This window comes from Amphiprion ocellaris, chromosome 5, assembly GCF_022539595.1.
Source record: "Amphiprion ocellaris isolate individual 3 ecotype Okinawa chromosome 5, ASM2253959v1, whole genome shotgun sequence".
Taxonomy (NCBI): domain Eukaryota; kingdom Metazoa; phylum Chordata; class Actinopteri; family Pomacentridae; genus Amphiprion; species Amphiprion ocellaris.
Genome location: NC_072770.1, coordinates 22893501 through 22921469, shown reverse-complemented (window position 1 = coordinate 22921469; position 27969 = coordinate 22893501). Strand labels below are relative to the sequence as shown.

At 39.0% G+C, this 27969-nt stretch overlaps 1 protein-coding gene across 4 annotated transcripts in view; it reads right to left on the bottom strand.

Annotated features, from left to right (window-relative positions):
* cpne5b (copine Vb) overlaps positions 1-27969 on the bottom strand; it is a 132482-nt gene that overhangs the window by 33522 nt on the left and 70991 nt on the right. For all 4 annotated transcript variants that reach the window (XM_035942516.2, XM_055010768.1, XM_035942517.2 and 1 more), the window contains 3 exons: positions 18673-18736; positions 6587-6690; positions 5098-5202 (listed from right to left, as the gene is read on the bottom strand). In XM_035942516.2, the coding sequence (XP_035798409.1) occupies positions 5098-5202; positions 6587-6690; positions 18673-18736 (273 nt within the window). The remainder of the gene's footprint in view (positions 1-5097; positions 5203-6586; positions 6691-18672; positions 18737-27969) is intronic.

The following is a 27969-nucleotide window of genomic DNA, read 5'->3' as shown; positions in this document are numbered from 1 at the left end:
TATACCATTTAGATACCAGGCTGGGACAAATCTAATACCAGTACACATGAGATTTCAACTGTAACTGTACATCTGTAACATCCATTGTATTGTTCTTTAACTTCTGTGAAATTGGTTTGACTCATTATAATTTCAAGACAACAATGTATAAAAGGTAATATTTATTTGGGATTCATTACATCTGGCTGATAATTAACCCACTTATTAAAATCTATATTGACTTTGATACCAATCCAGTGTATGAGATGAGTGATTCTGCAGTAGTCATAAAACAGCTTGTAGGTTTTTTCATATGGATTCCCCACCGCTTCAGCAGCTTATAAAGCAGCAGTCTGACCAAAACCACACCTTAGTCAGCTCTGGGTAAGGAAAGTTTTTAAAGAAAAAGTCTATCTTGGGTTAAGAGTAGCATCCCACTTCTCACTTCAACTGTGCTATTCTAATGAGAAAACCCACCTGGCAGTTTCTTATTATCACCTGCTGTGATTTGACAGACAGTCAACTGACTATGAAGAGAATCTCTACATCACAGACATGCTCAAAATTTTCTTCCACCACTGAATCACAAAGATCCCTTATTTACGTATAAAAGTTTAGCTTTTATCCCTCTCTCCTTTGTTCCTTTTCTTCTCTTTTCTGAAGAGGCGAGGAGGCTTTTAATTTTTCTTTGGGAGGATAAGCGGGGAGAGAGGTTGCGTCTGAACCAAAACATGCTGATTTGCGCAGAGAGATGTGACTCGCACTAACTGCATGTTGTAATGGGAGGCCCCTTGTCTTATCCTTTCAGCGTGCACACTCATGGGGTGTTATTCGGGCAGCTTCATCCATTAGTTGTCCCGAGGAGTCGTCCATAGATGGGAGACAACAACATCAGCAAGGAGATGTGGCAGAATAGTTTAAAGACCTTGAGTGCTGCTTTGGAAGCACATGCTTGTTTTTAGAAACAGCACTTTACTGAAAGCTCAAAACCTGAAGATGAAATACCACATCTGCCTCAGGAAACGTGCTGTGAATGGACAGAGCAGACAGTCAGTGAGATCTTTATAGTCTCATCACACAACTGTCAGTGGCAAAGAACAAGAAAAAGAAATGGCAATTTTCTTTCGTCATTTGAATATGAGTTGCTTTGAAAAGTTTAATTGATTCATGTCTGAAGTGCGCTCCCATACAGTATGTCAACCACATGAGTTTAAAATGGATCTCACATTTAAAACCTATTACAGTAAATGGCACTTTGAATAGAGTGGAAGAACAAAGTGCAGCACTATTTTTCAGGTGCCTAAAAGTGCTTATTTGTCTGCTGTGGAAAAAAAAGTCATGCAATCAGTGTGAAGGGTGCATAATCTCTTTTTGCAGAGACACTGTATCTTCCTCCCTTTGCTCGTTTAGAGATGTCACCTGGGAGCGAAGCAGAGGACCGTACTTGGAAATCCTAAGTACCCTTTGTTGAATTCTCTCCAGCTTGTCCTTTACCCATTTGGTGCACTAATGAGGAGAACATATCCACACTAAAGCCCTCCTCTAATTAGAGCAAAGTAAACCAGCAGTAGGCCATCTACTGACACACTTGTGCAGGGTTTTACTCTCAACAGATAGCGGTGCCTTGATGCGTTCCCAGACATGTGCTGGACTTGGAATGAGAGAGTCAAGTAAGCGCCAAACCAGAAAACAAGACGCGTGAACCTCAGGCACTGCTCCTTCATCCAGATACAGCAGCACCGATATAGGGATGCTGCTTGCGAAAGCATTCTGCACCCACACCACATATGTAACTCTAATTCTTTGGGGTCATATTATTTTGAAGGGCTCATCTGGTGAAGTGCTGAGCCCTCAGACTCTGAGATAAAGTGTCCAGAGAATTCACTATATTTTGCAGTAACCAGGAGGCAAATAATGTAAGAATAAGCCAGCAGACGACACAGCCCCTTCAGGTTATTGCTGTGAGCATGCCTCCATCCACTTACTTAAAATCCCATTTTCAGTCTGCTTGGTAGAAATTGTGTCAGAATATTGCAATTTTTTTTACTCTTGGCTGACTTGTAAAAGTTGACATGGCACTAAAAATAAAAGTCAAATAAATGGAGATGAGAATGTACAGGAAGCCTTAACCTGAACTTAACTTTCACCGAGGCTCCACGAGGAAAGACAAACAATGGCATCCAACTTTGAAGTTAAGGGTATGGTGTGAACACAGTATTAGCAGTTTTACAGATACACACATATAAAAGGAACATTTTACTGCACATCCCATGGCAACCGTATGCATCCTGCACACATTGCCAGTATCAAATCAGTGAAGACGAAAAATATTCTGAGGAGGACAGGACCAGAAATTCCAATTGTTCTCCAGAGAAACAAGTCTTGTCTTATCCTGCAGTTTTTCCTCTTCAATCCAGCAGCCTGACAGACTTGATGTGATGATAGTGAACATGTCATGTTACATATGATTGTCAGGACTCAGGCTGCAAGTCTGGAGGCTGGACATTTTTAGTCAGTGCCTTTTGATCCAATAACTAGTTTTTCCCTTTTGGTTCAAGAACTCTACACCAAAAGGGCAAAATGTACAAAAGTTTTGCTTATTGAGTTTGGGTCATTCAACTCTAATCAAGGCAGTTTTTCTATCATTACAAGCAGGAATGACCCCCCTTTTTGTTTAACCTTTTGATACATGTATTATAAATTGGTGTGAAAAGAAGTAAATGTTTCTGTCTTCCTCTCGTTCTTTGCACCGCCTTACCACTTCAAATGACGGGAAGCTTTCCTTCACTCGATGGATGTAAACAGTAATTACATAGATCAAAAGGATTGACAGCCTAAAGAGCTGTTTGTTGCATGAATACAGCTTGTGTAATAATGTACCACCAGTAAGGCTGAAAAAATTACTTATTAGTAGGTCTCAAAAACATTATAATTAAAACGATGGATGGACTGACAGACCTTTCCACTCCCCTTTCATAGAAACACGGGCCCAAAAAACAAGCAAACACTGACACACAAAGTCTATTCTCACCCACACTCAAACATATAACCTGTTTATAGCGCTGTCTTGGTGATATTTCCAGACTTGCAGAATCTCAGGCTGTTTCAGCTTGTGGCTTGTCACATTTCATTACCTTCTGTGTGTGGGCATGTGTGTTTGTGTGTGCATGTTTGCATTTCAGAAAGTGTCTTTGATGCCCAGCTCAGTCTCTTGTGTATGATTGGCTCTGACAGCATAGTGACCCCTCCTTGGACTCGTGTGCGATTGGCTAGCTGACACAGTTTCACCTAAACACTTCTTAAGGCAATCCACACAACAACCTCACCAGTAGCCCTGTCCCCTTTTGTTGTTTTGGGATTCATCTCGGTTTTCTTGGCACACACCAGTATTCTCAGTAATTAGAGTTTGATTGCATGCAAAAAGACAGGACAGCCGTATGTGACAGAGAGAGAAATGAGAAAGGAGGGAGAGGCAAGAAAAAAACGGCTACAGTATTCCACATGAAATATTTCCTCCCCACAACAGCAATCTGTCTGTCACTCCTTTTTCATCTATCCTCACAGCTCCTTCATGATTTAGCTTGCTTTCTTCCCAGCACTGTCTTTTAAATTAGTAGCGTGCAGATAAGCTGCGAGGAAAGTGAATTCATAACCCCTCTGACACAACATGTCTGCATTAATTATGTGCCTACAGGGAAGAGTGGCTCATCTTTACTTTAGTTATTTGGCAAGTGATGTAATCCAGTGTTTTCATGGTCAAAGTGTACAAAAGGAAAGCAAATTGTGAAATAGTGTTGAAAGTATTGGTGAACTGTACATTCACACATTAATTTATCATCATATTACTCATGTAAATTGTCTTGAAAGGTGATGAACCAATTAATTGGGTCGATTAAATGCAATTTTGAGATAATCAGCCTTCAATTCACTAAGCCTTGCCTCAAATGCTGCTTTTATTACAGATGTCGTCGTTGCTAAAGGAGGCAGAGGGGAAACTAAACATGTGATACTCTGAGCAGGAGAGAGATAGAAGCTACTCCTCTCTACCAAGACCTGAGATAACACATACAATATATTTTTAAACTGTAAAATTAGCAGGGAACTATCAAAACATATATATATATATATATATATATATATATATATATATATATATATATATATATATATATATATATATATATATATATATATATATATATATAAAAAAAACATTCTGATATAGGCTGCACACAGCAGCATTCAGTTTAATACATGGCAGACTTGCACATGACTAGTGAACAGGACTTTTTAAACACAACCTGTGATGCCACAAAAAAGGTAGAATCAAAGGTTTCTTAGCCTTACTAATAATGCTGGTTTCCAACATGTGCACCTTTTTTAGTGCAGACAAACACACTGTTTAATTGATTCTTCATGCTTTTGCTCTTTCAGATGTGCTCTTACTTCAGCCCCTTGCTCACTGCTTTGACATGCTGAGCTTCCCAAAACTTGACAGGTTAGCTGTGCCTAGTTACGGTTGCTAACCTGTGATTGGGCCAGCTTTGTTTGAGAGAATTACAGTCATTTTTCACAGACTGTTGTGTTTTTGCAGTACATTTATATCAGTCAGGCATTATTTCTGAGGAGACAGGCATTGATAAAGAAACACCAGAAGGCAGAGGGCAGTGGAGCTTACAAAGGCTCATTGTGCCCAACGGATGTTACTGTAGTAAAGATCAATACAGAGGGATGTCCTGGACACACAGTGGCTTTGACATAACGTGGCAGTAGGAAGATAGTGAGGCTTAACACCACAGCATGTTGAACCGATATTGATTTTGGCCGGTTAAACTCGTACACTCAGGGTGTTGTAATGGCTGTCATCAGTGCACAGTTTGTCAGTCAGAGAGGCACTGATTAGAGCCATAAAGGCAGTCTATATATTGAGCCAACAGAAATCTGTGACAGCAGATGTCACCAGGGCCAATATTATTGACTATTCGTGGTGTGTGTATTGCTATGTAACTGTGATCAGATAGAAATGGAGGGGATAACCAGAGCCAAGTGCCGCAATGAAAGGATGAACAGCAGCTGAGGGGATCAGAGAGTGTAGAACGAGGGGAGGCAGCACTGTACCTGTCATAGTCTCCGTTGCAGAGCGCTCGTACTGGGATGGTGAAAGGCTGCCACACTGGATTTAATGTGTTCTTCACCACCTCTGTTTTGTGGCAGATAGTAAACCTGCGGCCAAGAGGAGGAGGGGGGTGTTAGGAAATTATATGTTCAAGAAGAGGCAGAGCAAGAAAATTGATTCTTTGTTACTTACATGCCTTAGACACAGATAAATATGCAAAAGAGGGGAGGAACATGCAAATGAAGAGATGGAGGCAACGGGACAGACAAATCCTACGGTCACATCCTGCAGTGACAGGAGAGATGCTTTAAATGGGGCTTTGTTTACCACTTGGCCTGTCACACTGCCATATTGTGTTTTAGACAACAGAGAATAATTTAATATTTCAGTTTGGCTTTTGAATCCTTTCCCCTGACCACAAGGGTGACATTGATATGCAAATGGTTTTTTCTGATGTTTTGCAGAGTGGACACCACCCAAATATCCTCTTGAAAACCAACAAACATGTATTACAATTTTATTTTAATTTGTTTTACCAGAATCCCTGGATTACTTGTGATCTACCAAGTGCCTGAAGCCTTTTAAAACAAAGCGAGTCCTTAAACCTCAGACGCCTCTAATTTGTACCAGCCTCTGGCACCAACAACAGATACTTGTAACATGTCCATGGGGATCTATTTCCCACCCTGTTATGTATATATAAAAAAGAAAATACTGAGAAAAGCTGGAACGCAACTAATGAACCACTTGCTAAAGCATCTCTGGCCAGATTGGGTTGACGCTGCCACAACTGCAGAGCCCCTCTGGGAGGCTGAGCAGCAGTCTGGGAGAGTGTGAGGAGATGGGAGAGTGTTATGCATCCCTGCGTGAACTGCCTCAGAAACTGACTGTTTTTCCTTATTGATGGAAAATGCAGATGCAGGGTTGTTTTTTTTTATCCCCCCCAGCTCTTCGTTTTATGCTTTTTACACTAATTGCCTCTTTTTCCTATTTGCTCTCCTGGAGTCATTTAGTACAACATAGTCAGGGGAGTTGTGGTTGTGGTGCGAACACGATACATGCCTCTGTTTGCAGCTTCCTAAGATGTGCACACCTGGTTAACCACTGCAGGTCTCTTCTCACTTGCATGGATTCTTTGTTTGTCTCTACACTGGCTCACATTTAAACTGCATCTCTTTAAATGTTCACTTTGCTTTACGAACGATTTCTGTTTTCTCTTGAACCAACTCCGAACCAGCACTAGTGCTTGCCCAGAGCCAGCACCCAGTTTGTGTTGGTAGATGGAAGATAATAGACACTAAATGACTCTTCTTTAGGAAAGGCAATCCAATATCTGGTTGTTTTCCTACCACCTGCTGTAGAAAGATTTGGTGCCACAAAATGCATTACTCTACTGCGTCTCAGTGGGTTATATTTATCTCAGGGGGCTTCTTCAAACACCTGCTGCATCAACACTTAGGAAGAGAGAATAAAATCACATGGAGCACTCACGTTCCATCCTCGTTGCTTCTGTAGAAAACCATGAAAGGGTCCGACTTGCCAAAGAAGTCCTTTTTGTCCAGCTTGTTGGCACAGAACTGCATCGTGGCACTATCCTGCAGGAATGTATGGAAAAGTGGGGAGAGGAGTTGGAGAAGGAGAAAGTGTATTGTAAATTCTTCATTGTATTTATGCTGGCCTATTTCAGACCCCTTCCACGACTTCTCCGCTTTTATCTTTACAGCTTGCAGCAGGCCAACAGATGGATGCAGTTGTTTGGGCATGGCACAATAAGATACTGAATACTGCATGATGGAAATGCTTGTTTTCATTTGATCTTTCCTGACAAACTGTAAAGTATGCTTGTGTGTATATCCACCTTTTTTGGTGGTTTCCTTTTTTTCTGTCCTTTTTAATTTTCACTGTCGAACAAAATTGAGCACATCAGATTGACTAAATAAGAAGTTACCACCTGATAACAGCTTTGCACTCTCTCTGGCCTTCTCTCAACCAACTTCATGAGGTCGTCACCCAGAGCTTTCTAACAGTCATGAGGGAGTTCTGGATTATACCAAGTACTAGATAAGTACTTTTCCTTCACTCTGCGGTTCTAACCATCTTAGTTGATTGAAGGTCAGGTGATTGTGGAACAAGTCATCTGATGCAGCATGTTCTCACGCTCCTTTTTGGTCATATAGCCCCTGCACAAGGGATAGTGGAGTTTTAGGGGGGTCACTGTCTTGTTGAAAATCATATAACGGTCTCAGTAAGTGCTAGTCTTGCTTAGCCAGCCCATTCAGTAGAACACAATGGTCTGGCTGCACTCCAGTATTATTCTGCTTTAGGGGAAGAAAATGCTCTGGCTTGTTTGTATTTCTTCATAATAATCACAGTCGTCACGGGCAGAGCTAAGAAAAGGATCTGGATTCGATATTCCCTAAAAATGTTGATGGGGGAATTGTTTTGGTGGAACATTTGCATGCAGAGAGACAAACACTGTAATTAAAAATGGATAGTTGACAGAAAAAAAAACTAGCAGGGCTGCCCGATTGCACCATTCAAATCCTCTGCAAAATTTGACATTTTCAGTGTGGTAGGTTTTTGTTGCTGAAAAGCATATTTTGAAAATGTTAACCAGCAAACAGCAGGAGGCAGTGAGCAAAAGTTTACATAAAGCAGTATTAGCATTGTTTTATATTTTTGAGCAAGCAGGTTTTGTCTTATTTCCTAAAGAACCAAAACACATGATTTTTTTTTTGATGAGGATGCATGTGTTTTAATCGTTGCATCACAGAAAATTCTTAATTATAGGAGACATTGGAAAGTCAAGACTACCATGATGGTCTTGACAAGTGTATGTTAATTTTTGCTCACAACTGGGCCAAAAAAACAATTTTTGAAAAAAAATTCAGGAAATAAAACGGTTGAAATGTTCCAGAGTGACTGACCTTAATGTTAAGACTGTTGTTTCTGTTTGTTTTATTAAGCATGTCTTCTGATGACATAGATTACAACGGCTATCTGATTGCTGTTTGCCAACACCTCTTCAACACAAAAGTTATGTGGATCTTAAACACATTAAGAAGCCAAAAAAATTCCACCAGTTAACTTTTAACAAGGCTGATTGGTTAAATGAAAACCATTCGAAGTAACAAGCTAGTGAACACAGTGTCAGTCTGAAAAGCTGACAGTGATTACTTTGCAAAATCTAAAATATGACAAGTGTTTGTATTAACACTTTTTGTATAATTGCATATTATTATTAGATAGTTTTTTGCCATCAGTATTGTTCTTCAGTGAAAATAACTAAAAAGCTTGAATGAGGAATCTCTAATTACCTGACTAAGACAACTATATCAGTCTAAGGCAAATATGCATTCATGGCTATCTGGTTTGGATCTCCTAGTTGTTCCAAGTGTTAAATCCAAATTTGGTGAAGTAGTTTTTGTTTTTGTGATCCAGGCAAATTGAAAAGAGCAAGTACGTCTAAGCCGTAATCTACATTTGTGTGTCTGCATATAGGTATTTTTACATACAGTCTTAACATACAGTGAACAAAGAGACTGAGCTTAAATTTCCAATGTAAAATTAAATGGATGGTCTCGCTTCAGTCTCTTATGTCAACATGTCTCAGCCATCACAAGTCGCCAGCTAAGTGCTCGAGATGAGCAAAGTACACCCCGTACATCATCACACACACATGCAAGTACAGATAGAGCACATACACACACACACACACACCTTGCATATAAAAACCCTCAACAACTGTTACTATGTAAAAGATAGTGAAGTTCAAAAGACCCGGTTCATGGATTATATCATACAGGTAAAAATTTTGGGAAAATCCTGTTCATTATTTGCATGAGGAGCAGGTATAGACATGTGATTGCCTCTTGTTTTAGTCTGCGCAGTGTAATTGTCACCTGCTTACACACTCGTGCTCTGTGGATCGCTGGCACTCGGCCTACAATCCACTCTAGCTTTATCTACAAGCACGACCTAATGGTCCACGATTTGTGTGTGTGCATGTGTGCGGACACTGTGATTCCAAACCAAAGCACTGTATCCATCCACCGCCGCCCTGCTAACATTAGTGGCAGCTGCTTACCAAGTCTAATTCTAGCATGAGTAATAGTCATCAAGCTAACTTCTTCTGATACCTGTCACAGCATCTGGAGTGCATCAGATGCTTCAAGGGCATTTCAGCCTCAGAGAGACGTCAAACACAAAGCACGCTTTCTGCTTTGGGGCTTGAGTTTTCTTCGCTTCTTGTTTCAGCAAAATGCCACAATAACGCCCAAGTAGCACAGTGAATTCTACTTTGTATCATTATCATTAGTTTGGCAGCCATTAACAAAATTCCTTATGTACACTGACATTTCTATGTGAGGAATTATCTGTCTCATAGTGACCTATTGTGGATAAACAAAGACCACAAAAAGCATTACTTTCCACAAATAAATCAAAAGCAAGCGGTAGATGCTGAGAGATTAATTCTCACCGCAAACCACCTCTTACTCTTCTTCTGCAACAAATAAGCCTGATTGTGCATTTTCTCCCCAAGTTGTTTATCATGAAATGTGGTACTCGCCTGCTGCCTGAGCTCGTACTACTTGTTTACTACTTCCCCTCCCTGTTCCTGGTTCTCCCTGTGTGGCGGCAGAGCAGAGAAGGGGCCCGACTTATCTCTGGCATATGAGCTGTAGCTAATCTCTAAAACACAGTGGGTTCGTTACAGTACATTCAGATGCTGTTGCTGTTGTTGTCGCAGCCCGAGGCCTTACATTGGGCAGCTATGGTGCCACTAATGATAGCTTAATAGCTTTTTAATGTCACAGCTTGCACCTCGTGTTTGGCTGTGTGCCGAGTGGCAAATCAGCAAAAGGATGTGTGTGAGGTTGTAAGTGTGACAGACTGTGTGTGTGTGTGAGAGAGAGAGAGACAGAGAGAGCTGGAGTGTTTCTATACACATATGCCGATTTTCATTTTAATTCCATCTTGCTACAGTTGTCCTCTCTGTGCTTTTATCTGACACAGCCAGGCAGTGTGCAGCTTCCACTCATGAGCACATCACATCCACTCCACTCCACTCCAGCAGCGAGGGGGGAGCTTTATCTGCATTCTGCCCTCACCCCGAAGACACATGCAAACTACATGACATGCATTTGACACAGGCCTCCTACACAGACCTGACTCTCTGTTTCATTCTCTTAAAAACCCTCCTTTCATCCTGGGGAAGGCTCTTGGCTCCCACACTGCTTACTGATAGATGCACAAGCAGCTGAATGTTTATGTCATCTAAACGTGTGAAAATCAAAATATTTGCAGTAGCAACAGATTTCATTTCATCATCCGTTTTCCATCCCCGCATACTTGATTTCTCTTTCAACAAGTGCCTGACTCCAACAAGTTTCTTTCTGCACATGAGAAGCGCCCAAGCTTCCAGTTTAGAATGCATTTGATTGCTGCACGCATATATTGTTGAAACTCTGAAGACAGATATTCAAGTAAAAATTTGACTCTGTGCCTCAGAAAACAGACTGGGATTTACACCAGTCACATATTTTTACAACAGGTCTATTTCTAGTCTCATCAACCAACTCCAACCTTCTTATCCCCACATGCCTACTTATGCATACTTTATGTACACTACATGTGCACACGCATACATCATGTAAAACCAACAGAGTAACTTTTCTGGGGTATTTTTGGTCTATGTCCAGTAAAATAAAATACACACAAAAATAAAGACTGAATTTCTGCACAAATATTGACCTGCAATAGAGTGAATCCATACAGGGTAACAAACAAGTACACTAGTTTTGTGGGTTTGTAATTGTCACAATAAAAACATTACAGATCAGTTAATTCAAAGATATGATGCTGATAATTAATGAATTACTCACAGAAATGTCCTTAAAACGGCAACTTGAGCCTTCTGGGAATTCATGTAGACAGCTGCTACAGCGGATCAAAGCAGATCCCCTTGTAATATTTATAATACATTTATTTAGCAGTTGTGTGGCCTTCAAGGAGTTTGGGGAATTTTCAAGGTGCAGCCTGACAGTTTGTAATTATACTGCACTCGCTTCATAAAACCTCCTATGATGGAGGGTAACTTGTTAACTTGTTGTGTTGACCATGTCGTTAAGGCCATCTGTGCTTAAAGATAAAATCCTAACAGGGAAAATCATCATACGTTCATAATAATGCATACTGTAAATTTGATAAGTAGTTCAAAGTTCAGACCTCAGTCCACATTCAGACCAAACACAGAGACCATCTGGTCCATCCCATACCCCATGTAATAACACAATATCTCATCAAGTGTAACGTTTTCTGGCGTGAAACATTTATTTATTTTTTTGCTGATTAGTACATTATAAGCAGCAGTGAACATTCAAAGCAATCATGTCCCTAGATGAATGCAGTTTTAATGTGACGTTTTTGCCTGTTGTTGACGTTGTCACGGCGACGTTAACTGCTGGACAGACTGTGGTGTGTCGTTGATGCCGAGTTCACGCATTAAATCTACAGCAGATTACAGCTCTTGGCGCAAGAATGTGTCTTGTGTCTCTAGAACACAATTTCTACAATTAGAGTAGAGGTAAGAAGATGAAATAAAAATAATCTTGGAACAACTGTCTGAGTCGTGTCTGTTCAGGTTCCTGCTGGTCCAATCATATTAGATGTAACATTTGTGGTGTGATCACACATCAGAGCTGGGAGTCACACTGAAGGACCTGATTACTGGCAGTGATGCCTCATCTCCCGTTAGGCTTGAATTTAATTTTAACTGATTGCCTTGTCTATCTTCACATTTAATAAAAGTTGCTTAAAATTCATAAGAATTTGACTGTTATTTTGTTATTGCCTGTCTTTCCGGACCCATGATATTGTATTGACTTAGATGCAAATTTTAGAGAAGTAAATCTGAGAACCCCTGACATAGAGCTTATTAAAATTGTTCAATTTGGCTTTTGCTGGATTACTCTACTGGAATTAAATGGATTTTCAATGATTTTCTGCTCAATTTGTTGACAAGCTGATCACAGATTTTGTTTTTTAATCGGGCAGAATTTGGTAATATTGCTTCTCTGAGACAGGGAGTCAAGACACACCAGAAAATCTTTGTGGAGCTAATAGGCACATAAAAGCATTTATGGTGATGGAATGTGTTGCGGATATTAAATATGCATTTGCTCCTGCCTCATTTACATTCTGCGGCATGAATACACAGTCTTGCAAAGCTCTGTGATCAACAGCCATTTGCTAATATGGAGAGAATCAGATTATCAATTATTAAAGAGGGGGCCAGGCTAGGTAGAAACACATCCAGCCCCTCAGGGAAGTAATCAAAGAGTGTTTGTGACAGGAGAGAAGAGTTGTGTGTCTTTGTGTGTGTGCAAGTGTATGTGTGTACACAAGTATGTGTGTGACACCACAAAGAGTTACAGTTGCACTAATTAAGACAGTGATATGGGGAGATGACTGAGGTCCACAGAGGTGGCAAAAGTAGTATAGAGCCATATATTTACATTACAGTCACACAGGCCTGAATTAGTGTGAGTCAGTGTGTTTGTGTGTCTCTAGAGGTGAAATGTGGAAAAAAGATAAATTGCAGTGACGAGATGAGGAAAGAGAGAAACTGCAGTGAATCAATTAAAAGCCAAAGTGATGGAGGTGGGAGGAGATAGGGGAGGAAAAGATGTAGAAAAGGATGACTTATCAGGATAAAAGATGACAAATGATATTCTGGTGCTTGTTGCACACGAGTGCAAGTCAAATTTATGATAGCTAACATTGTGGAGATTGTACACGTGTGATCCCAGACTCCTTGTCTGGATTAATTTCCTTTGTTGTTGTTGATTTAATGCCGCAAGAAACTGAAAACCATGATTCATGCTGTCATGTTGGTTTATTGCATTTAAGAATTGCCAAAGAGCGTACATGAGTTGAATGCAGCAGTTTCTGCTCCCCACACAAAGCGTCTCCTAATCGCTTCACTTGCAGCTGCTCCATATTTTTTCTTTTCTATATTTGACATTTTCTATTTCCCACTTGTTCTCCACTCATGCTGAGTGAAAACCTGCTCCAGTTTGCTCCATACCAAATGTAGTGAATGCAGCCTTTCAGGTGTGTTGCACAACGTGAAGTGAAATTTCAAAGCTTCAAAGAAGACAAAGTAAGAGGAAACGCAGAAAGTGATGCCAATAGACGAGGGTTTGCTGTTTGAGCTGAGGCATGAGTGGAGGATGTTTCATGTCTAGCATTTTTCAGCCATCCAGATGACATAAATACACAAAGGAGCAAAAAAATTAATAAATAAGCATATAGGGCCTATATGAAAAAATGCCAAAAACTGGAGTTCCTGGCAGTTTTTGAAATCCGGAATAATTTCCAGTCCACTGTTGTGGTCAAATACACAGATTGCAAAACACCCCAGCAGTTAAATTTGTGCAATTAAAGCAAAATGAAAATCCTCTTGTAATTTGTACCAGCTTGTTCGTGTGATAGAATTTTGTCTTGACTCAAGAGGGAACACAAAGAGATGCTCTGAGCGAAATTGCACTGCTCTGCTTCCATATGTTACATCGAGTTTCCACATCGACCAGCACGACGCTGCTACTGAACCAGGAACCTATGAGCTATATAGGATTCAGTAATAGAGTACATTTTCTGTGATTTGGACACGAGCAGGGGGTCAGTATTCCCATGAAGTTTCATAAATGGCATTATAGGAGGCTACTGGGCTTTACTGATTAAACCACACTACCAACACCGTCACTATACTGGAGTTGTCAGAAATCCTGCAGGGATAGGATTTAAAACAGTCCGCCGCAGACCCCAAAACATTTTATATTTCCATCGAGCCGTAACCACCCCCGCAAATTGGTTGCTTCGGGTGTGTCGATAGTGTTAGCAAGTGGGAGTTAATCAAATTCATGTCACCTAATATTTTGATATCCCCCATGTTTAGATAGCTGCAAAAAAAACCCTTTAATAACCAGCACATGGAGCTGGAGAAATGCTGTATGCTTAAATTGATAATTTTGCTGCACGGCTCATGAACTTGATCAAATGGGAGAACAATCTTTTTCTAATTGCCAGCACTGTTTCACAAGCTCTCGTGGTATTTTGCCCCTATGGTTCTGTTCTATCTATTACTCCAAATATCAGAAATATTTTATCCTAAGCTGCACTTTGGTAGCGAATCTATTAACTTTTATGCTTTAGGGCAAGAAATAATTGAACTAATGTTAGAAAGTGTTTCAGGTAGAGAGTGCAGGGTCATACAACAAGGGACGCTTGTTGCAGTAGTCTCTCTCAGTTTGTCTGAAAATTATGTCTGGATAGCTAGTGTTACTTTCTGTTGAAGAGAAAGTAGTTATTGAGATATATGACCTTTGATTTGAAATGAAAAATGTATTCCAGGGAACAGTAATGGTTAAAAATGATGTAGACTATTGCTTTAAAACAAAAGAAGTGACTAGTTTAACATGGGAAATGTACAAGTATGTCCCCTGTCTTTCACTTTTGTATTTATGTTGTTAATGATTCATTATTTACTTAATTAATCTATAGATTTAGATGCACCTGTCCTAGCAATTGACACATATTAACCCCCATAAAATCTTTCTTTTCTTTTTCTTTTTTTATGTTTTAGTCTGTAGCAGGCTAAATTGGCTGTTGGTTCTAGCTGCATAATTTGCTTTAAGACACGACAATAGTTTTGGACTTTCCATCCAACTCTTAGCAAAACTGTACTTCCAAAAATGTCCAATAATTCCTTGCAAGGGTGTCAACATAGCGTCAGAGCCTACGCACACAGAGCAATTCCTTTTGCAGCATCATATACTGTACTGCATCTTGACTAAATTGCAGAATTGGGTCTTCAAAAATGTGATTCTATATCAGGGCTGCAGTGACTACAGTTATACCCTGTGGAGTTTCAGCAAAACTAGTTGGGGTTGTTTGATGTACCCTCAAACTGGTGGAACTCAGCAGTAAATGTAAAGATAGATGATGAGGTTTAGTGATGAGAATGAACATATGTATTACATTTTCCTACTGCATTATATGAGCAAAAAGTCAATAAAACACGGACACCATATATTCCTCTTGAGACTACATCTCAAGTTTACGAAGCTAAATATGCGTTAACCTCTTGAACCCTGACAGAACTACCGACAGAGGCCAGCTCAAGTTGTGCAGTCAAGCATTTCACAAAACCCAGAGGACTTTATTTTAAATTCTTTTCAAGAGTCCCAACAGATACCAAACGTCTTAGGCTGAATTGCAGGGAAACATAAAATTATGCACAGGGACTCTTATATAAGAATCAGTGAGATGTCTTGGAATAAAAGAACATACAGAATATGTTTTTGTAATTAAATCTGGCATTTACGGACGTCCGCTAAGATGTTATGACTCTTCTGTCATAATGGGTTGTGTTTTAGTCACCTTCATGTTACAGTAGCTGTAACACTTTGAGTACAGTGAGTTGCAATGCTAATGACAATCCTTGTTAGCACTACTAGGTGATGCCCAGTTTCTATTTTAGAATGAAGAGCTGTGAAGAGAAACTGTCTTGCTGATATCTACTAAGATTGACTCACTGTTCACCACAGCATTCATCTCTTTCTTTAAGCAAGCCAATCTCATTTCCCATAGCCATGCAAGTGCTTTAATCTTAGTCAGGATTACTCTTATAAATCATTTAATACTATTTTCCTCTGTAAATTTCAGTGTGCATAGATTTATTTCAATTTAAGCACGTTCTCTTCAATTTAGAAAAACATTTTAAAAAATCTTTTCTTTGTATCTAGAGACTTTGAGACTACATGTTTGGACTTCATTTAAATAATCTTGGCAAGTGAATTGCTTTTTTTCTGTTGGATGATAATTCTGCTCAATTCATATAATATTTTCCCTCTTTTATTGCTTTTTTTCTTGTTTTTGGGAGCTGAGCCTCTGAACTGTATGGACATTTTAGCAAATGGTTTGCAGATTATTGGTCTGAGCAGGTGGTATACAATGTTTTTACAGCTTTTCCACTAATACCATCTGTCTGCAATGGCTGAAAACAGCACTTTGAGTGCTGTGAGAATTACCCAAAACAATAAAGTTATGGGCTATATAATACACTGAGCTAAAAGTCTCTATAGAGTTGTGTAGAGCTGAGGGGTATGTAAGAGCTGGATGCTATTTTTGCATGGGGTTATAGTTATTACTGCACTGTGAGTGACCCCTTTCACACACAAGTAGCCTTGAGATGCAATTTTTATAGCTTACAACAACAGTCAACCTGTGGCTGGCCAATATAGATAAAAAACAAAGTGTAAGGATAAAGGGATTTTACTTTGACATACATTACAGAAAGAAAGCAAGTAAAGTCTAGAGGGTCGACCAGGGCAAAGCCGCTGCATCACATTTAAGTTAAGATTCTGAGTGGCCTATGCCAGGTATTACTGGAGAGAGATCTTGCACTGGCCTCTACACGCCCCCCAAAGTCAATAAGCCCCCTGAATAGCTGCTGGGTGCGTGTCACTTAAATGGAGGTGGACACAGGGTCATGGGTGATTTTTGATAGTAAAGCCTGTCAAACAACAGTCGTGGCCTCCACTAGTGGAAGTCTGTGATGAGACTGAAGTGATAGAGGCCCAGTAGGATGTGGACTAGTGCACCTCAGAGGGCCTGTTGGAGGGAAGCCACGGGGAGAGCGATGGAGGACGAAGAGGCCAAGGAGGGAACCATTTTTGAACTGATGGTGATGAAGTGTCTGGTGTATTTTAATATCTTTTTATTGCCTTGGCCTAAGTCATATATTCATCATATTTCAATTTCCAGTCTGTGCAGGTGATCTCAAACGCAACAAATCATTTTGCAGCGTGAACCTAATGTAGGTGTGTTAGTATGAGTATTAAAGCAGGTGGTGGACAAGTTGATATTTGTATGTATGTGTTAATGGAAGTCTGAAATTGTGTGTATGTGTCCCACAGGCTGCAGGGGACAAGGTCAGAAAGGGCTGCATTTTAATGAACTCTGTCATCAGCCGAGCTGTTTTTATAGCTAAGAGCTTGTACAGGCCAGGCGTGAAATAATCCTCTATTGATTCACTTCAGTGTCTTTGTTTCTATCTGTCTGACTTCTTCTCTCTATTTTGCACCCATGCATGCACACCTCTATTTCTCTCCACCTTATCACTCATTTGTGCTTGTATTTTTATTGTGCCATTTTACTCTTTCCCCTTTTCTCTTCCTCTCTTTGTGCCATTCGCTCTGTTGCATTTTCTTGCTCAATATCCTCTTGTAAACTGCATGCTGGGAGCCCAGTGAAGCATTCAAAGCTGCACACTGCAGAGTTGGTAGAGATGGCAGCCACCACTCACCCCATCATGTTCCTGAGCCATTTCATTAGACAGCGGGTCGCTCCCCAGAATGAGGAACAGCTGCCCCTATCTGTTATATTTTGAGGGTGTATGTGTCTTGGTTGTAATAGGGGCAGCAGGTAGGAAGATACAGGATGTAGCTGGATGTATAAATGTGCAGATAGACTGATATTCAGGCAGTAGAACTGCACTGATTAGATGATTGAGAGCCATGAGCAACTGGTGTGACAAGTAAATAATTGCTGGGGTAGTTTATTGAGCAAACTTTCATTCATTCCACCAGGATTTGCAGCTTTTCTTTGTCTTATGTAGTAAAAGCAAAATAATGAATGTTGGACTGTTGGTCCAAAAAAAAATACAGTTTCAGAGGCATCAGTTTGGGTTTTAGGAAATTGTGTGAGGTGAGCTGAGGGGTTTTTAACCTTTTTTTAAAAAAAAAACTTTTATTGACCAGGCAGTTAATGATTAAATCAAATAAGTAATCAGATATTAACAGTAATCAGAATATTTTATAATGGCAGTAACCGGTAGTTGCAATCTTCATATATAGACTGGTAGAAAGGCAGATACACACATAGATGCACTAGATAGGTAACTAAATAGATACATGAGTGGATATTTGTATGAAATGTGTGCTAGATAAAGGTGGATATCATTTGTAATTTTTTTGCCTGTGCCACCACCAGTCTCAAGCAATAAGCAATCATTCACACCTAAGCCCCAAAAAACAAAACAATTCAGTGTGTTGTTTCTCTTTAAACCAAATCAATCAAAGTGTCTACTACTGATCATATATATACCTGTAAGACAGCTAGACACGATAAATAAAGTACCGTCTAAGCTTACGGACACTATTATCTAAAGGTCAAAACATCCGATCAAAGCAGAGAATCTGACCTTTTGTACAGATAGCCAGACAATACTCTTGACTCAGACTAATCAGTAGAAGATGCTAATGCAATTAGAAACGTTGCAGCATTTTTAAAAGAGTCCACAGGGACAGTCAAAGAGTTCTTCAAGTCTTTCATGGTTCCAGGATTTTCTTCTAAAAGTGGATTAAAGGTTGGAGTTATTTTTGTCTACATTTCGTTTGCTCTTTTGAATTTCCATTGTGCTCAGTTGACTTCATGTGTGAAGTGTGTGTCGCTGGACTGATGTTTGCCTGCTAATCTGTGTTTGTCAGGGGAGATTATTATGGCGTACTCACTCGACAGTTGCTCAACTCCTCTGCAGACAGGATGATCGTGCCACATTTCTTCCCTGGGATCCCTCTATGGAGGACACAGAAGATAATAAAAGATTTGCACAATTGAAAGGAAGACAAACTGATAGAAAAACACTATTTGTCCTTGATTAGCTCTTAATTGATAAATGAAGGCTGCAGTGAGAATTAAGACATTTTCTTCCTGTGAACACGTCCTCCTGACTATACAACAACATGTAATATTGGTGTACCTGATTCTGACATTTAGAGAAAGTCTCGCTCATAACTTTAAAATTAATTTTATTTATTTATTTTTACCAGAGTTATATATTCAATCTTAGTCACTGCTGAGGAATTTTTAACTGTCTATAAGTTTTTTCTTAGTAATTGCTGATAATTACCTGGATTTAAAGTGGTGTGAAAGTTCTATACATCACCATCTGTCAGTTTTGGAGAAACTGATTGGTAGTTTTAGATATCTTATGGTGAACGCAGTTAATGAGTTTTTAAAGGATAGAAAACTATGAAGGTTTAACCACCTTTTAGGCTGGCAAGCATGTTTTCTGGTAAATTCATCTGAATAAGTGACTCAGGATGGGAGACATGAGTTCTTTTGAAATAGCTGAATGGATTCCAGTTTGTTTGCTCCATTTTTCTATTCAGCACATCATCACAGCTCATATTATTCAGTGTCTCCAACACAGAAAGTAATCTGTGCTTTAATTTCCTCTCCTCCTGTCTTCATTATTGGAATCATTACTCCAAGTTGTAAAAGCAAATCAATCCATCATGTGTTGGCCTGTTCAAGACACAAAAAGAAAAGTTTCGAACCAAACCTAAAACAGATGATCAAATGTCATAAGCTCAGGTTATGAGCCTGTTCTAAATTATGTTTTTGTGTGTGTGTGTGTGTGTGTGTGTGTGTGTGTGTGTGTGTGTGTGTGTGTGTGTGTGTGTGTGTGTGTGTGTTTTTACATTTTTCTAAATGTAGGATCATTTATGAAGTAGCTGATAGTATTTCTGATGTGTTTTTGGAAATCAGGGATTTCCTGTAAGCTCTAATAAAGCTTGAACTACTGGGGGAATACAAAGACAATAGTCATTGCAGGAAAAATACCCTTTTGCAAACAGATTGTCACATTTGTTTTTTTGTTGCTATTGTTGTTATATGTAACTTTTTAGTTTCACACTAGGGATAGTGAAGACTGAAGTGGCTCGAGGCCAAGGTGTCAAATTCTTTGGCTCTTGACAGATTGAGGTTTTGTGCTTATTCACATGCTTTTAATCCATTTTGATCAAATCTCAGTTTCAAAGGATGAAAAAGAGATGACAAGATTTGGAAAATCAGAAAGGCCATCAAAAACTCAGCCCCCTTGTCTCGCTTATTACACTAGACTTAAAAAGAGCACTAAGGGGGAATGGGTGATTTCTTTGAAGTTTCTATAATGTTTCTTTTTCTTTCTGTATTTCATGAGCAGCTTTCTCGTCTTTTCCTCTTACTTTGTTACGTAAATCAGCTCTACTGTACAATAAGGAACACATTTGTTTTCATGTCTTGGTAGTGTCTTTGTGTGTCTGTGTTTAGATTTTTGAAGTGCTGAGAAACTGTCAAGTATGACTAAATCTCTTTAGTCTTTTCGCCCCAGTTGACAACTAGAATTGAATTGAATTGCCTGGGAAATTAAATTTGAGTATATGGAAATAAGACATTGTGGAAAAAAAATAAAAAAAAACAGGAACGCTGTTAAAAAAAAATTCACCATTTCAGTGGCAGCTGCCAATACATGATCGAAAACAGTAACATTTCTTTTCACAGTTTTACTGATGACTTCAAATTTTACGTATATTGAAAACCATATAAATGTAATGAACAGGCCATGCTTCCTACACACAAGTAAAAGAAAATCAGTCCAAAACACCTAAAGACCCAATCACAGCAGAAGGCTGTAGGTGGTTAACTACCCACGAACACACCCCTTAGGTAGATTAGTCAGTTAAAACTGGTTTCCATTGTTCCTTATAGTGCTCAGCACTGGCCTGTTTACTCCCTTCTAGCTGTTTATTGTGAGAATAGCACACAATTTTACTTGATTCAACCCTATGAACAAATGCAGTGATTATGACACCATTAATCAATCAATTTCCCCAAAATCTGGGAGCCTGTTATCAAGCAACAAAGACCTTGTTAATTGCCTCTGTGTTGGCTGCTGTTTTGAGTTACAAAGCCTCTTTTTTTGTCTAGAAATCATTGAATAATATCACTGCTGCCATTACTGTCCTGTCTGTCTTCATGCACATGCTGCTAGTGATCTGAAATCCACTGCTCCTGAAGTAGATTTATGACTGAATGTTGCGCTGTCAGGGGTTTCTCAGTATCTCAGTATCCACCAGCTTTAATTGTACCGGGTTGTCTGAGGCTGTAAGTCATATTCTTAACCTTATGATTTTATTCTATTGTCACTGTTTTCTCTTTTGTTCTCATCAGTACAGCAAAGCATTTTGGAACCTTCCATTTAACAAAACTGTACATCTGTATATAGTTATTTGAGGACTGTAAAGTTTACTCTGATTTCATCATCAGCTGTGTATCTTACTGACAGTGTCGGGAAGTAGCATGTTAATTAGTAACATATTACAGTGTATAAGGGATTAGTATTTGGATTCAGTACTAATTCTATAATTGAATGTCATAATACAATTGCTTTGTCAGTTACTATATGAAGACTAACTGATTACTATTTAAGTAGTTTACCCAACATTTGTTATTATGCTACATTGCTTTGACATTGTGTTCTAATAAAATCTAAACTGGTTGCACATTGTGGAGGAGAGTGTAGTGTGAAACCTGGTGCAAACATCGAGCAGACTCTGTGTCACTGTGTTTGGCTTAACTAAAGTGCATTGGCACACACAGTAGAGTGGAACCACATCAAAAACATGTTAGATTTTCATATAAAGCCTGAAATTATTTAAAAAAAAAAAAAAAAAAAAATAGAAACATCGAAAAACACTTCTCCTTTGAAGCCACAACCGGGCAGCCTTCTTTTTATTGCAGTACTTCTGCTGATTGGAGTTTTTCTCTATATATTTAGAAAATTCTGTGTCAGTGATGAAGGAATTTTAATTGTCTACATTCTTGAATTATAAAAATAATTGCCAGTATATGCAAAGGCCAATTCATGCGCCAATAACTGGCACAGTGCTGTAGCTGTAACTAGCTGCTATATTCTGGACAAAGTCAAAGCCAGCCTTTCAAAAAACAACAACAGAAGCTGCATTTTTTTTTTTTATGTGTGTTTAGTAAAAGGTGGCTTCAGCCATCTGTGTCGCAGGCTGACGTGTAGGTATTGTTGTATGACTAGAACTGTGTGCAAGGAAAGGAGAATGAAAAAGTTTTGCATAAGAGATAATCTTAGTGACAGAAATGCAAAATATTTTACAAACAGATTTGGCTACTTGAAATTGTCAGCGAGTTGCTCTATCCCCAGATGATATGTTGATAACAGTCACGCATACTATAAATAACTATGGTTAAGATCTACATTTTACTGTATTTCCAGCTGAAATTTTCGGTCACTTTCCACAAATGATTGATGGACTTTACTAGATGGTTTCAGTTTTTGCACACAACATGCTAAGGTCAAAAGACAGAATAGAGTGCTCTCCAGCTGTGTGTATAAGTGCTGCCAACGCTGTTGTCAAGTGGGTATGTTTTAAGAAGTAGATGGAGACCTTTGATCGGCACAGTAAAAGACTCCAATCGATCCTCAGGTGGGGAAACCGTCCGGGTCGCATGATGCAGGAAGCTGTGAGAGTGGTTTTTATCACCTAAAATCTTCACAGACATTTGGCACCCTTTCAGCCACCGGCTCACAAACGTAGCTTTCAAAAGACAAATGACTCCACATCTACATTCGGCTCCACTCATTTCTTCTTTCACCTCCTGTAAGCGGATCAATTCACCCTCCCAGAAATAGCCCGTTATCTTAAGTCCACTGAAACGCTAAAATCAACAGACTAAAGAGTTTGCACTCCACAAGTGAAAGTGAACTGTGCTGACAAGTTGTGGCTGTGCAGGACCTGCAGAGCAAAATCACTGTAGTCCCAATAAAGCCACAGGAACAGTCCTTATATTTTCTATTCGTCAAGCTACTTACTAAAGCTTTTCACAAGTTATATGTGAAGACTTACTAAATGTTTCTCTAAACTAAAAGAGCTATAAATAAAATATACTAAAGAATCTTTTGTGTTTCTTAGTAGTGCTTCTATACATTAAAGGTCAGAATATGGTGAAATATGATGTCAACATTCCTAAATTCATAGATTTTCTTTCTCCCAACTAGGAGACCAAATTAATAAACTCTTATTTAGAAAAAAAAGTGTGGCAAATTCTCAACGACTGGAACTAGTTAACGATTATCAATTTTGCTTGAAAAATATTCATTAACATACAATAGGTATATCTGTTCATAAGCAACACTCCATACAGGATGAATACAATCCAAACAAGTCAGATGGTAATATACTGCAATCTGTTTACTATTATATTTCATTCCTCTTTATTAGCTGCGACGCCAAAACACACCCCCATCTCATTTCTTAAGAAAACACTGAAGGAGAGAAATGTACATGATTAAAATAAGAGCTCATTCACCCTTTGCTATTGATTTGCAACAGCAAAAAACAAAAGAGAAAGAAAAAGCTCTGACTTGATTTATAATTTGTCTCAGTTACAGAGGAGAGTCCTCCTGAGGGTGTCACAAAAGATACTGCTGCCTCCTATTACTGAAGACTTGAAACAGGAATCTAATAAATGTGTCAGGTTGGCAGTAAGTTTTATTCTTTGAACTGCACCTGGGCAAATTAGAAAGCTTGTCTTTCAATAACTTAGGACGCCTGAAAAGAAAGCCTCTTTTTTTTGGTCTTTTTATTAGAAACGCTGCAGAGTCAAAGCAGCAGTGCATGCATAATGTAACCTATCCATTAACACAATGCTTCAAAGACCTACAGGCTACACACAGGAGCAGTTTTTGAATCTCTAATATTAAACAAAGGAGGCTTGTGTACACATACACACTCACACACACACACACACACACACACACACACACACACACAGAAAGACAAAGAGTAGTACCATGTAAACTTAGAAATTACCCTCCAAGCCCAGAGACTCACACAGATACTGACACTAACTACACACATGCACGCTATTTTTATTCACAGTGGTGAGAATCTGTAATTACAGACGTCTTCAGGGAGCCAAGAACTCAAGTCAACTAACAAACCTGCTGTGAATAGCTAAATTAATTTTGCCAGGAGGTATGTGAGAAGGATAAGAAAAGAAGAATGGGGGAATTGAAAGGGTGGGACTGACAGGCAAACTACTTTCTCTTCTCTCTCCAGATTACAGTGTACATTTCTGTTAAGGTCTTATTTGGAAACCATTTAATGTAGTTTGAATTCTACTATGTCAGTGTGTTACTACCACACCAAAACAACCTATTTATTTCAGATGTGGTGATATATGTTTTACATTTTTATTGACCAGCTATTTAAGGATTTGGCACTGCTCATAATGACAATAGAAATCATTATGCACATGTGTGGACATACAAGATTATTTTGTTATAACTTGATGTATTTTGTAATTAATCTATTATATCGAGAAAAATGTAACATTTAAGTACCAAATTTTGAAGGGATTGTTTTCTGGAAGTGAAGGTACCTTTCAGTAGTTAAAGTTTTACCTACAGTGTCTGTCAGTCGGCACGTCTCCAGTTTGTAGAAGCAGACAATAGGAGCAACATGGAAGTGAAGCAGTGAACTACTGTTGACGAGGTCAGACACCCCTTTTAACACGCTGGTTCAGATCTGAGCTAATGCGTTAAAACACCAAAGTCACACAAGACCACAAAGAAAGTAGCTGCTTGAGACAGCAGTGAACCAGCAACTTAATGGTATCCCATGAGGTAGAATTATTGTATTTGTCAATGGAGTCTGGTGGCTTTGAGGAGAGCTTAGAGCAATAAAAGAGCTTAAATTCGCCACCACAAAGGACTGACTGACAGTAAGCATTAAAAATATCCCAATTATACATTAGACATCTAAAAGTGATATAGATTTTTTGGGTTGTTTTAGTTGCTCAGTATGCGAACATGCTCAGAATAGTGATGTTCCTATGCTGACAATGGACAATCAATGGGCAATTTTTCATTTCTTTTTGCAAATATTGAAGTGATGATATTGTGAAACAAAAAGCATGTTGACCAAATTTGAAGGCAATCTATTGGTTGTTTGTTTTTTGACATTTAACTTTAAACCACAAATGTGGATCTCATGGTAACACTAAAACAATCATCCTCTGGGAACCGCGAATCTTGATACATATTAATATAATTTGACTTCACAGTTTACAAAATATTTAATCTGAAACTTAAAATCATTTGAATGATTTTAGTTCAATAATTAATCAATAAATTATTTCATAAGACAGTAGTGCATGATTGACGTGGAACCTTTTACATTCGGTCCCAGGTTCTCAAAGCTCTGCATTAAAGTTACAGTCAGATATGTAAATAAATAGAAATACCTGTAACATTTCCAAACCAAACAATGGTTTAAGATGAAGCAGAAAGGCATTCAAGTAGCTCGAAGCACGAAAGCTTGCGTCTAGGGCTAAGGGTCATTGTTCATAATCAGACTTCTTGATAGTGAGATTGTGCTGGAGGCCTTCCAGAAGAGCACTCTGACAAAGAAAAGCTCCTCATTGATTCTCTCAGAGCAACAGCTTCACTGAGAGCCTTGAAATTTCAACAGTGATCAGCACAGAAAAATGAGAGATTTGAAGTGAGAGAGAAGGGCAAGAAGGTTAAAGGGAGAATAGAATCTTTGAAGGGCAGCATGAAACATTGACTATGTTAGGTGTTTCATTCTCACACAAGTTGCAAAATTAAAGTCGTTCCTTTCAGTTTTTCATATTCAAAAGACTGTAGGTGGGTCTTCTAATAAAACAAATGAGACAGACCAAAATTAGATTTTTCCCTTTATTCAGTGCAGAACGGAGAAAGAAAATGTCTCCGTTTTGGTTTTTCATTTTTCTGTGTGAAACCACGAAGAAGGTGTACAGGAACCAATAGCCATTATTTACATTTTATCAAAGGTTCTCTGTTGGTGGTGACCAAAGCCATTATACCAACTCACAATCTGTGTACAGCTATGCTAGTTACACAATAGACTTTGGACAAAAGGGGGTCACCATGCTATGTTGAATCTGTAAGAGATTGTCCATTTTTGGAACTGGAAGTATTATTTTTTTAATTGCCTGATATTGTGAGCAGATGACACATCTTCTGGACTCATAAGTCAGAAAATGATGATGGTGGTGGGGTTTACCAAGGAAACAGGCAGAGCTCAGTAGTCTGAAGCTGGCAATGAAAAATGGTTTTCATGTTGGAAAATACAAATGAAAATTGAAAGAAATAATCAACCATTTAAATCATCTGAAATGAATCTTTTAATAAAATAGAAGTTATTTGGTGTTGGTGTCTTTTCAAGCTACCAGCTTTGACATAATGAAATCGGACTTCCGGAGTCCTGCCTTTGAATATGTGTCAGTTTTACCTTTTCATAGCCTGCAGTTTGAGTCTCTCACATAATCAGGTTTGGCCTAGATTTTATTCACACACACCAGAGCTTTTCTCACTTCAGCACAACTTAATGAACTTCAGATGCACACCTTACCTAAAAACTGTGCTTCTGAGAATTTTCCAAGGGTGCATCAACCATCAATCTATTGTCATTTTTCTTATAGATTGAAAGGGTTTTTTTTTAGCTATAACCTGACATTCACCAATTACTCGACCTTATCTTACAGCAATACATGTTTACTGTCTTAACTACACAAATGATTTTACATCCTGCCACCCATCAGTCAGGCTTTCAACACTTGTAGATGACATGCTCCTGTGTAAATCACCATTAACAAAACACACTGCTATCATCACCCTCAGCTGAGTTAATGTGAAGGTTTTCAGACATTAATTAACTTCCAGTTGAAGTCTTGTGTTCATACTGAAGAACAATGGGTACATACAGGAGGACAGATGACTTATCATGTAATCATGCTCCTGTGGACCCCCGTCTAACAAAGAGAACATTATTATCCTAACCAAGAAATAGAACTTTGCTTCTCTCATAGACTGACGTTCTGAGTTCCGATGAAATCAGTAATAGAGAAGAACAATGTATAATTGACACAAGCATGTTACCTGCTGTCATCACCTCCAAATAAGGACCTGCTTGACTCTAGGTTAGATGAAATTGAGCTGCCACCGACCTTACATATGTAGGCAACCATCTGTTGCTAAATCTCTCCAGAGAGGACATGTGCATTGAATGAGATTCCTCAAAATTAAGGCAGCTTCATTGCAGGAGCTGACATCGTTTGAACCCAGTTCCCTCAAGGCACCGAATTTCCTCACTATCCCACAGAACCATCTGGAGACAGATGTTAACTGATTTATTAATGCACAAATTTCGATGTGCCTCCCTGCTTTGCACTATGTATTAGATTCTGCCTGCTTATGTAGACCACCATGTTTGTTGAAATCTATCCTTTAAAAATCCTATACATGTATATTTTTGGAAATCTGTACAACACAGAATTATCCTAAGACACTAAGAATAAAAGAGCAGAAGTCTGCGCAGTCTATCCCATATGCTCCATGTTTGTCGTTTAATGGTCCTCCAGCTGCACCACTATTTGGGTTTGTCTCATTGCCGGGTTCCCACCCACAGGTCACCTAATCCATTCAACTCTGCAGCTTTTGTCTAAGATGGTGATCAAGAATAAAGGAAGGTAGAACATTTACCCTCCTGCTGGTTCGTGCTGCTCTTCCGGCCACAAAATGCGCACTGTGACTGAGCCGAGTAGGAGGCAGGCAAGCAAAAGCACTGCAGGGGTGTCCTAAAGGGAGTCTATTGGAGATGCGATTATCGGCTGCCATTAAAACGGACCACATGCTCATGCACATGCTTTGGAAGGCACAAAGGCAAATGGGTGCTGAAAGTGAAGCTTTTGCTGCTGATGAAAATGGCCCGCTGATATTAATATGTAATAACAAGTACTTGTGGTGGCCTTGTTTTATGGACGCTTACCAGTTTTTGCAAATTAGATTATCTTGTGAAGAAAATATTGAAAACAGATGGTGTTTGTTGTTGTGTTTTGGGCAATGGCAAAAGAGAGGCTTTCTGGTCATTTAAAATGTGCAACAAATATTTTCTGTAAAGCGTAAGAAA